At 35.7% G+C, this 13,244-nt stretch overlaps 1 protein-coding gene across 1 annotated transcript in view; it reads right to left on the bottom strand.

Annotated features, from left to right (window-relative positions):
- The window catches only part of CD34 (CD34 molecule), a 34,875-nt gene extending 24,306 nt beyond the window's left edge, over positions 1-10,569 (bottom strand). Inside the window, exon 1 of the mRNA XM_063297456.1 lies at positions 10,283-10,569. Coding sequence (XP_063153526.1) covers positions 10,283-10,361 — 79 coding nt within the window. The 5' untranslated portion in view covers positions 10,362-10,569. The remainder of the gene's footprint in view (positions 1-10,282) is intronic.
- Between the last annotated feature and the right edge of the window lie 2,675 nt (positions 10,570-13,244).

The raw sequence follows: 13,244 nt of genomic DNA, 5'->3' as shown, positions 1-13,244 counted from the left end.
CTTCTTTCACCGCATAGCCAAAGTCTGAATTTAAATGGGATGCCTTTTTATCTCCCTCCCAAGCCTGCTAATAGAAGCATGTTGAACTATGCCAGGGTTAAAGCCCTATTATTCTGGGAACTCTAAGTTATCTGGTGGGTCTGAAATACTTCTTTAGAGAGGGACATCAGGTCTGTTTGAATATCAATGTCCTTGAGGCATTGCTCGATTGCCTCTTTTTGTGCAATCTTGCCCTTACGTGTACACTTGAGTTAACGAAAAACCCAGAAGTTCCAGTTTTTTAGGTATCACATTGGCCCAAAAGGAAACAAATTTATCAGAAAGGACCCAGGAGTTAGACCTGCCAGGGAAAATAACAGTTTAGTCCAGTATGTGAAAATGTGTATCCAGGTACTGGATTCAATCTTACTAATGCCAGCCTCATGACATAGGATTACATTTCAGACACAATGTGGGACTTGAAATAAAATCCTGAGAAACTTAGTCTATGCCTTTTCTAAAGGGGCAAAAGAATTGTATGGATCTATCTGAGCACCCAACAATAATTGTGCTGAATTGAATACACTCCAGTATGTGATGACCCTTTAGTCTAAAAGAAGGTTTGAAGTGCTGTGGCAGATCTTTGGGCTTTTTGGATCACATAGCCCATATGTAGTTAATGTGTGGTTGTGGCATGAAATTCAATGCTGAGATACTTGGATGACCTGCTCAGTTGAATGATTATTATTTCAGAGGAGACTTAGTACAGCAATGCCTTTTTAACAGGGATGGGAGCAATTGCACTGAGCCTCACATGTGTGGAGACAGAGTGTAATTCAGTATTTCAGATGATGGACCAATATCTTTCATTCAAGGCAGCAAAATTAATCAGTTGAAACATAATGCCAATGGTTATTTCAGTATTTCAGGATACCACTCACACTTTGGATTATAGAGCTTTGATGGATAAAAAAAATGGGGAAAAGTAGATTAACACAGGATTAATTTGTGTGTGTGTGTGTGTGTGTGTGCATACATGCTCAAATGAACATTCTGTCCCTGTGCCTCCCACAGGAAGGCCCTGAATATAGATCACAGCAACCACAATGCAAGAATTTCCGCACCCACAACAGTCATAAACTCATGCAAAAAAAGCAGGTTCATCATTATTAGCAGCACCCAAGCTGTTGAACAAAATAAAATGGGAAAATTAAGCCTACTCGTCTAAGAGAATGTCTACTCAAGTTCCATTGACTCACTTCTACCTGAACATGAGGTTACAGCCTGAATCACTGAGTATAGATGACAGTAAATAGATTACACTGAGCCAGTAAAAGGGCCTTTTCTGTTATGACACCCAGGCTATGCAAGTACATCCCTGGGTAAATAATTGTAATTTTTTACTTGCATTTGATAAATTAAGCTGGTTTGTTTTGATTTCAATTTCTGACTGATGCTGTGTGTTAAAAATATTTTATGAATAACTAATGCAGATTTCTGCTCTTTTGTTACATTTTCATGTTGTCTTTTACTTACATTATATACTGTATTTATAGTTATTGTGGTCCATTTTTATTAGCTGTTTAGAACATGCTTTATAGAAAATCGAGTTATAAATACAGTCAAATTGATTGATTAAATCCACTTGAACGCTTATTGTACCACTCTCCCTGTAGCTAATCTGATTATTCATATAACTAGCCACTATTCTGATTAACACAGGACAGACCAATTTTAGAAAGTAGGTTTTAATTTGTGAAACCTAACAATTCATTTTGTGCAAAGATTATCGTTCTTTCCTTAAGTCAGAAGAAAATGTTCATGGCAAATAGAATGGATAACATTCTCTTGAAAAATAAATGGGGTGAATGAAAATTAACTAATATTAGATTAAAAATAAGATTAACAAGGATGGTATTATGCATAAACTATAATAGTATTATGCCACCTAAAATATAGTAGGAATGTGTCTATACTTGGGTTCATACTCAGTCTCACCCATCCATCACACTTCCCTGAAAAGCTGAATGACATCAAGGGAAGGGACTTCAGGAAGTTAAGCCCCTGTTCTATGTCAACCATTCTTCCAGGCATTAGGAGACAGTTTTTGTTCCTGTACAGTGCTCTTTCCCAGGAGAATACTGTTGATATGCCTTTCTACTCCAGGGAAGATACATGAGGAATAGTTCTCTAGGGGATAGCATGAACTACTTCTATGTGCCAACTCTTGGAGGGCTTGGATCTTTGTGAACCTTCTTGGATGGGCAATGTCATGGAAAGAACAAATCAGCTTAGTGGTCAGGATAGCTACAGGAATAAAAACATGCAGACTTTTCTAGATGATTAGATATCACTAGGTCCCTCTTCTTCTTTATTGTAAAAAGGGTAAGATTTACAAAAGTGATGGGCATTGATACTCCACTGTTGCTAATGTCCAAAATATTCACAATTTTCTGCACCGCTTTTTAAAATTAGTTCTGGAAAGTTTGCCTACATTTAAAAGCGCTGATTTGCATACATGGTGGTTGCCAAGATGGAAAAGGCAGCTTTATAGAACTGTTGTAGGAAGCAGTAATGTAATATAGCTACATACTTTGGGCCCTTTAAAATGCTTGATAGAAGGCAGGAATTATTATTAAAGGTCAGGAAAACTGCCTTTTAAACCCATGAATAATGCCAAAACATTTATGCTTTACAACTGAAAAAATACTTAATATGGCAAATTATCCTCTTAGGGTGATAACAAAGAGCAAACACCCCTATTGAATATTGTCAACAATTGTATAGTATGTAAAAAATGGATATATGAGATCCAATTCCTTGCTTTCTGAGCATCCAAGTGTTCTTTGGCCTTATGCTCATATTTAAGCCCAACTACCTGTAGTAAAACCTGGAGTATTGTGAGCAGATGCACTGCTGCCTAGACCTGCTAAGGAGCCATTGATCTACTATATGATACATCTGTCATCAATTTTTCCTGTTCTATGGTTACTAGTAAGCTGCTCTCTTACTGGCTCTTATTGGCACATCTGTCTGGTTCTAATAAATGTGATAACTATAGACATTGTAACTTTAAAGAAGACCTTACAAAGCTACTCTAAGGAGGGTAAAAAACATGTTAATCCTTCATCAGTCTGTATGTCATGAAGGATTGTTCTCTGCTTTCCCTAAAAGAAGCAACAGAAACCATAGGTCTGTTGCAGTTATTGAGGAAAGGGAGGGGTTGTTATTTAAAGAGCATGTCCAGGAAGTATGAGGCAAAATACTGTATTTACATTCAAGTCTCGACTTAGAAATCCTACTTTAGCATCAAAATCCTGGGTCTCATGCAATTGTCCTCCTTTTTATACAGCAACGGCTAGCCGCTGCTCTGGCCATTGTAGAATTTGCCTTAGAGAAGTCAAAAGGCATCAGGCCATCACATGTCTCCTTCATTCCCAATCACAGTTTTCAATTTGATGGAGATCCTGAAATAGTCAGAAATACTCTGCAAGATTCTGTTTCTCCACCATTCTACCAGAGTATCAGTTTCAGATAAGACATTCCTTTGCCTTGCTGACTTTGAACCCATGAAGCTTACAGTTGCTGCATTTAGAGTATTAACTACTATATTTAAGTTTTGTCCTCTCCTTTTGAGTGTGGTTATACAATCATCACACCTGCAGCATTTGTCATCTCCCTTTGCAACAGCTATTTGGAAAATAAAACTGTCCTATAAGGAAGGAAAGAAGCAACCAGATGAACAATCACCATATCCCCCTTTACCTGCCACTGTTTCCTGAGCTACAACTAATTTCCTCATACATCGCTTTGGAACCTGAAAGTTTGCTTGCTCCTTTTTAGGTGAAATCTTCAAGTCAGTCATCTGCATTACACGTATTGCACGTTGGAACTATGGGTGACAGACTAAAATGCAGAGAAGGTACTGGCTTGTAATGCATCTGCCTTTGTTTCTGTTCTGAAAATGGAAGGCTGAACAGAATTAGATCAAATTGCACATGTCTGATAGAGTCTCATTTTAAGAAAAAGCAAATAAAAGGGAAAAATGATGAGTTGCAAAATGACCGCTTCCTCTTTTTAAGGATGATCTATATTCAAACCACCTATACCCATTTGTTAGATGGTGAATCATTTTGTGACTATGATAGATATGCCTTTGATGAAACAGTTACAAGGTACCCTTCATCCTAGGAATAGAGTGGAATAAGTATATACTAATGTATATTTCATTGCTAAAGCTGCTAAATGGAACAAATTGCATTGTAAACTTGCTTTTGCTTTGCATGTTCAAACCATGTACTTTTTAAAACAATGTAAAAAAAAGTAAAGCAAGGCAAGACTTACACTGTTTAAGTAGAGTAGTAAATCTTCCTTGCCTCCATATGCTGACCATAAGTACAGCTTAATATTATATCATATCTAATGCAACAACATAGTCTGAGGAATTAGAATTGGACCTGATGATACATAGAATATATACATGTGAGAAATTTTATGTGGGTGTGTATGTACATATGTATATGTGTGTGCATATACTGTACATATATACACATATATAAGTGTGTCTGTGAGAAACTCCAAAAGCTCTTGAATCAATTGCCAAGTCTTGTTGTGTACAGGTTTTAGCTCAATAACACTGATGTTCAGTAAGTCTTGTATTATTTCAGTATGAGGACTTCCACACTAGCAATTTATAATACCACTAAGCCCTAGCTGTAGCAACCTAAAACCTGTCTTCATGAATAATATATCACTACAACAATGGTTGGATATGCTGTAAATTGCTGGTATGAATTTTCATTCCTTCCAGAGAGTGCCCTTGCAAAGCTATAAAGCAATGTAAGAATGGCTCTGTATCCTTGATATTCTAAAACTGTATATCCTCTTATCTGACCACCTGACCACCTGTAACTGAGAATTCTACTGATAGAAGAACAGATTGAAATTAATATCACACTGCCGTGTGGGCAAAGATGAGGTTCAGAATTTCATTTGTTGGAGGAAATGGGAAATCGAACTAGAGAAGCCAAGATTTTTGTATTTATGTTTTATTCTGCCAATAGCTATAATGAGTACCACCTTTGGGGATTCTGAGCAACATTACTCATGAATCTTTAACTTTGCTCTTCTCCAGCCACGTGGCAGGAATTCAGAAGGGTGGAGTCCTCTTCCCTCTGGAAGTATCTGATAAAATTCTACCCATTCCCTCCTCCAGATGCTTTTTCCTTTTCCACATGGCCCTAGGCAGGATATGGGTGTGGGCTTTAACAGTCACGAATGATGCAAAGAAAAGACTGAAGAGAATGTGAGAAGGAGAGAAGATGACAACTTAAAACATTACATCACCCTGTTAAGCAAGCTCCATGCTCAGCTAATCAACAGTCTACTCAAATGCAACAGCTAAGGTGCCTACTACATAAATACTTTACTTTTCAGTCAATGAATTATATATGATATGAACATCTGAGTTTTGTCATCTTTCAAACTTTAAAAACCAATTCTATAAACACCCAGAGCACAGCTGATTATATAATATTAGGGTATTACTGCTTAGCATTCTATTTCAATTTAGCTCAAGTAATTTGACTTTTAAATTTTATTAGGATTGGAATTAAGCCTGAAATAATTCTTACTATAACAAAAGTTCTACACTTTTCCAAGTTTCCCACACCATTCCAAGTTGCATACGCTAGAAACAAAATGAACATATAAGTGCTAAAATTAAATTTAGCATCAATATAATATAATATATGCGGATTTCAGATTCAGATTGCTCATATTCTAATGCTCCTGAAAACTTTCTGAAATGTCTTTTTATTTCTAACTAATTTTTAAGTATTATTTATGAGGCCCAAGATAACCTCAAAAGTATATCACCCCCCCCCCCCAAATAGTCATCTTGAATAATTATATCATGTTCTAAATAATTTAATTAACAGTACTTCCTTTGAATGAAATATTCTTATTCCAAATATAACAATTATAACAATTTGTGCCATCCCAAATATAACAATTTGTGCCATCAGTTATTTATTTATTTATTTTCTATCCTGCCTTTATTATTTTTATAAATAACTCAAGGTGGCAAACATATCTAATACTCCTTCCTCCTCCTATTTTCCTATTAGAATTTGTATCATTGTCCATTCGAAAATCTGGACTAAATTAAGCTCAGTCTGATCTTCAAATACTGGTTTTTTTATCTGTGATACTATCATACAACACTCTATAGTCACAGTTCATTTCTTAAGTTACCATTATGACCATGTAAGAGGATTCTTTTGAGTGCAATATTTGGCAAATGTATTTTATTTATTTATTTATTTATTTATTTATTTATCAAATTTTTAATCATCCCCCATCTCCCCTGACAAGGAGGGACTCTGGGCAGTATTGATTACTAACCAATGGTTTATCAGGCTTACAGGCATTTTCAGCGCCCTGGCAAGGGTAGAATATAATACATTACATGCATATGTTTGATGCCCTCCTTTAGACTTCAACAATGCAAATAGAAAACAGTTTAGACACGTAACATATAGTATGTGAAGCACCTATAAAAGAAAAATACACAAGTCAAGGTGGTATTTTAGCAATATGTTACATACATGCATCTCAATTTGCAATGACAGCTTTGAGATCCCCTAAAGTAATATGCTTTTACAGCACATGCTCTCTTGATGAAAAGGGAAGCTACATACCCATATAGGTCTTATTCTCAGTAAAACCAGTGTGAAGTGATAATCGTATCATTTTACAGTAGCTGTCTCCTAGATCCTCGCAAATTCAAAGCAAAGTATCATTTGATGACTTGATACAAAAGGAAACAAACAGAAGAAACAAACAACTAAATAAATCCCCACACATAAGTCTATGAAGAAGCATTTAAATTTTTTTTCAGACATTTCTGTTTGCTGAGGTAAACAAGGTAGAAGAAAAATATGCAACAATAGATAACTGTCTCGTTAAATGACCCAAACAAGCAAATAAATAATGAATAATTGTTTGATTAAGTAATTGGTAAACAAATGCAATGTACAATATGCTTGTTTCCAAAGCTGGGAAGTTCAGAATGTGGAAGCGCTCAATTCTCTTTTGCCCTTTACGTTTACCCCAGCAATTTGCCAGTGTGGCCATGGCCAAGACAATTGATGCTGAAAGCAGATAGGGGAAAGTTAAAATGGAACATTGGAATGTGACTGTTGGACAAACAAATGTGCATCTTTTCAGCCACATGTCAATTAGAGCATGTTTCATATCTAAAGTTGCTTCCAACAGGCCATATTCTTGATTGTGGATTCTGTAATATTATCAAAAGAAAATATGTTCTCACATGCCAGATGCCATCTTTTATTTTTACTTCCATAGGTCTGTGTCTCTAAGTCATTCTGGTTCTTCAGTATTAATAGACATCACTTAAAAAAAATGGATGCAACCAAACCTTTTCTGAGAAATTGTCTGCTCTGTTTTTTTGTTTTTGTTTTTGTTTTGTTTTTTGTTTGTCAGAGACAGTATTCTGATCTTTCTTAAGCAATGAGGAACTTTAGCTCGTAAACTCCAAGAGATAGTACCCTGACAATTTAAATCAAGCCTCTTAGCAAATTATTTTCCTCTTTGCTACATTCATGGAATGTGATGAAAAGGTTTGGCTTGTTCATAACTCTAGTAAACTTCTGAGTTTACATGTCTAAAAGAAAATCATCCACCCTTCTGACACAGAAATACAACCTGATTTCTTAGGATATATCTGAACATCTATGCAAAGAAACTTGAACATGGTATCTCTCTTGGGTGTATTTCTGCACATTTTGCCAAAGAGAGGGAGGGAGGGGTGAAAATATTATAAAGATGGTGGGAAAGAATTCAAGAATCCATAAGCACAATAATCTCCTTAAAAATGATTGCCAAATATCAACAAATTCCAAAACCCGAACTCCACATGCATATCTGAAATGGTAAACAATCACAACCACTTTTTGGAAGCCTTTTCTCTCTTGGCCCCAATTCAATGCCTCGGATGCATTTTCTTTCAAGATGCATCTCAACCTTTCAGTAGAACATGAATGAAATTAAGAGGCAGATTGAAATATACATCCATATAGTCATTTTTCTGTATATCAGCTGTACATTTGCAAAACCGATTCCATGTTTTTCTCATTTCTACTTAAGGGCCACTCTATGGATTGAAACCTGCACGTAGAAACTGGGAAGTTAAGTTGCTCTTCCAGTAATATGAGAAATTTTTAAATTGCTAATAAAGTACTTGAAAATACTGCATAGAATAGAGAAATAGACACACGCACACACACACTCAGACCAAACCAGATATAATTACAGCAACTGAGTTAATTATGAGGCAGTTTTCATATGTGACATTAAAAAAGGATTCAAGCTATTACATGAATATCACATGCAGATTTCCCATCTTTCTCAGGCATATCAGATTCTCAGCAGTTGCAAATCAGGGCACAAAGATGGATGGCTCAAAGTAACACATTTTACTTATTCCAGTTATTTACAGGCCAGATATTGTTCTCCCCACCCCAATATGTTACCGATACTAAGACACTGATTATCTGCATCCAGTAAAACAGCAACGTATAGTTGAATTTTTTAAAAAGAAGTTTCATTTATACTATATGTCTGCTATTCCATAAAAACTTGTAAATGCTTTATATGATAGATATATTATTCTAGGAATATATTTAACAGTAGGCACTTGTCTCAAATACACTGTGGATGTTTGTCAGGGAATCTGGACCAAGTGCAGGTTCCCAGCAGGTGTCAAATATACATTTCTGGGTATTTGGAGAAGCAGACGTAATTGCTATGTAAACTGTGTCTTGACTTCAAGACAGGTGGATTTAACTAAATCTGAAAAGCTGCAAAATACAAAAAAGTAGCCATGTCAACTACAGAGCAGTTGGGGATCCTTTGGGGAGTGCTTCAAAGTACAACAGATACAAAACATTCAGAAAAAGACCAGTATACTATCTGATAGGATGTACCATCTAATGATGTGCTAAAGAGAAATTAAAGTAGGCTGGTTGATTTTTTTGGACAAAACATTTCAGTTCGCCTTTGGTCCAATCAGTTGTGGGCCATTCTCATCCAAATAAGAGCAATGTCGTTGTCATCATCATCATCATCTGACAACTTCTTCACATTGTGATACAACTTTATTAACTATGAAAATGAATCGGAAAAAAAAAGACAATACAGTGGCACATCACCCACATCCCATGATTCACCATGGAAGGACTTTTTGAATGGTGAAATATTCTCACATTTGGTCTAATAAACTCTGAAATGCAGTATCAACTGGTGAATGTATTCATCTGCTTTAATGCTTATTATTGTGGGGGGTTTTGACCATATTAATGAACGTTTTTCAGTAAAATATTTATTTAAAAAGTGTGGATATTGCAGTATACAACACATTCAAATCAAAATCCATGTTCTAGTCCCACCATAGACACAAAGCCAGCTGGGTGACCTTGGGCCAGTCACTCACTCTCAGTCCTAGGAAGGAGGCAATGGTAAACCACTTCTGAAATCTTGCCAAGAAAACTGCAGGGACTTGTCCAGGCATTCATCAGGAGTCAACACTGACTTGAAGGCATGCGCGCAAGCACATACACACTCCCCAATATATTTTATCATGCTATATTTTTTAAGTGTTTGCAGAAAGATAATAATTAGCAATGGCACTGATAAATAGTGCAAACTTTGGACAGTGGGGATTTTGGGGGGTAAATTTTAAGGGCTAACCTTAAATAAATACACTAATTAGCAAACTGAATCTACTGCTTTAGGCTACTTAAGCAATAAATTGTATAGCATAGACATTGAGGATTACAAGCATAGCATTTTTAAAAAAAAACTATTACAAACTATTTTTGCATTTAGTTACATAGTCTGGGTTAAGAATGAATGATGAAAATACATGCTAGGATAACTAAGCTTTCTTGATGATCTGTGGGAAGGATCCTACAGATGCAAAGCAGTGAATAAACACCTGCATCTGTTATCTGTATGCTTCTGTATAGCATTTCCTCATAAAGGGAAGCTACACAGCTGTAACCATTTCTGTCTATAAATTGCCAATTCAGAAGATTTTGATTCCATACCACAGTCTTTTACTACTTTTATTTGCCCTTCGAACCTCACATGAATTGACATTACATTAAAAAAGTACATGCTTCTATTATTATTCCATAAACTATGGAATACAGACTCATTCCATTCTTTCACTTCTGTGCATAAGAGGTTAATCAGTTGTATGTTCTTTTCAGATACTCACCCAGCAGGCACAAAACACAGAAGGTTGCCCAGAAGAGTTGTCTTTTCTTCATGATCTTAAAACTCCAGACTAGCATCATTCCCAGTAGAGAAGCAGTGGCTATGACTAACAACTGAACGATTCTCAGAGCTCCCCTCAGATTTAGTTTCTCTGTCGTGTTCTTGAGGCTTCAGCGTTTCTTCCTGTTAACTGAAGCTATTCGAGGTCAGTTCGTTATGGGATAGGATTCCCTCCTAAAAGATGTGCTTGTGGCTCAAGATTGCAAGGTGGAGTTTTCTGATGTCTGATCTCATAGCTTTATATAGTTCAGAAGAGTCTGTCAACATCATTGTTAAACTTCCCCTCACCCTACAATAGCACATTACTTAACCCTTTCCTTGCCTCTTTTATGGACAGGACCTAAGATTTGAACATATATACAAATATGGGAACAAAAATTCTGTGTAGTCTAACATGAGCACTGCTGGAGAATTTTAAAACCATGTTTCTTCTGTTAAAATCAGTTTGATTTGTTGCAATGTTTTTTAAAAAACGAAATAAATTACTGACTATTGAACGGCATTTTTATAGTAAGATTTTCTCTGTGGAGAGGAATGCAAACAAAATGAATGTTTTAATATTAATTAACTTCAAGTCAACCCAGGAGACAACTTTAGCTAGAAGCATAGTGAAATTTAAGGACTTGAGAACAAAATGTGATAAAGCCAGCAGAGTGACCTTTACTGGGGCAGGTAGCAGTTTCCCATTGAACAGAAGATTCACTGTTCTTAAGAATCTTCATAAACTTAATTAAATGTGAGAAAGGACACTTAACAGAACAGAGGCCCAGCAGGCTCCAGTTGAGGGGAGAGCTCATAATTTCCAGCAGCAGGATTGGACTGCTCACCTTTACACACTTGCTGCCTGTGCCCCTGCTGGCTGCTTTCTCTTCAGTCATGGCCCCTGTTGGCAAATGTGACCTGCTGCAGCTTAAAACAAGTCTAGGCCAGTTCACTGCTAGAAAAGATCCAGGTTGAGAAGCCAGCAGTGGGCCAGCCAAGCTGGAGGAAGAGGATGAGCCAGGACAGAACTAGTTGTTGCTGTTGGAACCTGTTGCTGATCTAATTCAGATAACACCCCTGGATAAAAGCCATTCAGCTAGGCAGAAGTCATTGGATTTAAAAGGTAGATAAATCCAAAAGGCCAAAGCTGGAATGTCCCTGTAGAAATTATTAAGGAGGGTCATTGCTCATTCACCTCTACTGAAAAATAAAAAGGTTTAACCCACAGACATTTTGAGAGTATGGCCAGTGTTAATGCAATGCAATGCAATGACAAGTTAATGGTGAACTTTTTATGGAAGGAACAAATACCCAGGACTTTTCTTTTAAAGTTATGGCTGTCATGTGTGAAGATGGTTCTGATTTTCTAAACTTTAAAGAATACTTGACATGAAAAAGACATTGATATTTCACCACTGTGGGCTTTAGTGGAGAATATTACTTGGTACTGTAAGGTTCTGGCAAGTTTTTCATTCTTACTATAGCAGGGAATGAAGGGGCCCTATTGGGTAGAAAATTAAATTTGACTCCAAATACCATAAAAATTGATGCTATGGAGTAATCCTATTTAAAAATGATTGGAAAACTGCAAAATTTGAGTAGAAAGTGGGATTAATGCTTTCAGTCAAACTAGTATGTAATGACACCTTTACAATATTTGAAACATTATAAAAATAATATAACTTGCGTAAAACAACCAAATGTCAATTTATGTACCTCTTAGTTTTATTGTTTGGCCCTGATGCCTTCTTGGTGCCCTCCAACATTTCTGAAGCATTATATATTGGAGAATGCCTTTATAGAGACCAAATCAACATTTGTTGTACAAAAATTAAAACTCTACAAGAAATGTGGACAAGAAATGCACAAGAAATATGCAATGGCAAGTTGGAATATCTTATACTGAAAATCAATGGCTTCAGTTTTTAAGAAATGTCAAGTATGTTTTGTATGATTTCAAAATTAATTTGATTCAGCAAAAATACTGTACTGGATTCTAAATGTTGATTCAATTAAATTTATCAACTTTCAGCCTTTGAATTAGATTGGCTGTGATGAAGATGCAAAGTTAGACCATATAATTCCCTATGGTATGAGTTTAATTCAGTAATTAAAATTTGAATAGTAATGATTTTTATACAAATTTATACAAATATTTTAATACAAATACATAATTAAGACTTTTATATTGAAGAACAGTGGTGAAGTTTTGAAATCTTGGATTCCTTTTTTGTTATGTTTCCTTTTAAAAAAAATGTTTTTTTTCATTCTTTCCCCACACCCCCTTTTAGTTAATATTGCTTACAGTATTTCCTATAATAGTGTTATAGTTTATATGTATTTGTTATTATGTGTTATCAGCTATGATGTCTTTATAAAATTCTTTTTTTTTAAATGGACACAACTTGCTGTTGAAGAGCTGGCTCTTCAGTGGAATAAATGAATAACTGCATATTCCTGGGTGACTTCCACACTTGTAACAATTGATAGGGTTGGAACATAAATCCTTCCAGGATATATTACTTTATCCTATGTGATATTATTATTTGAAAAACATGCACAAAGCAAGGACTATCATTACTAAGAAATATATATACAATGAGGTTCTGTTGATGCTTTAATCATGTATCATGTTCACAGCTGGATTGAAAATATTTTCCAAATGCCGTCGTAGTATGTAAACTAAATACTTTTCATATTTTTTCAATGATTCATTACTGATTTTTATATATACTCAGGACTTAACAAAGTCCTGTCTTTTTACTGGAAGACATCACAGAGTAATAAACATTCCCAATAAAACAACAATCCCTGCTTAGATAATAATACTATGCCAGCTGGAAAATGCTTATCTCATTCATTGTATCAAACTGATGCAAAGGGAAAACTTGCCACAATAACCAATTGACTCTACTGCAGTG

Source organism: Candoia aspera, chromosome 3 (assembly GCF_035149785.1).
Source record: "Candoia aspera isolate rCanAsp1 chromosome 3, rCanAsp1.hap2, whole genome shotgun sequence".
NCBI classification, from domain to species: domain Eukaryota; kingdom Metazoa; phylum Chordata; class Lepidosauria; order Squamata; family Boidae; genus Candoia; species Candoia aspera.
The sequence above is the reverse complement of the archived record's forward strand: the minus strand, read 5'-3'. Positions and strand labels throughout refer to the sequence as shown.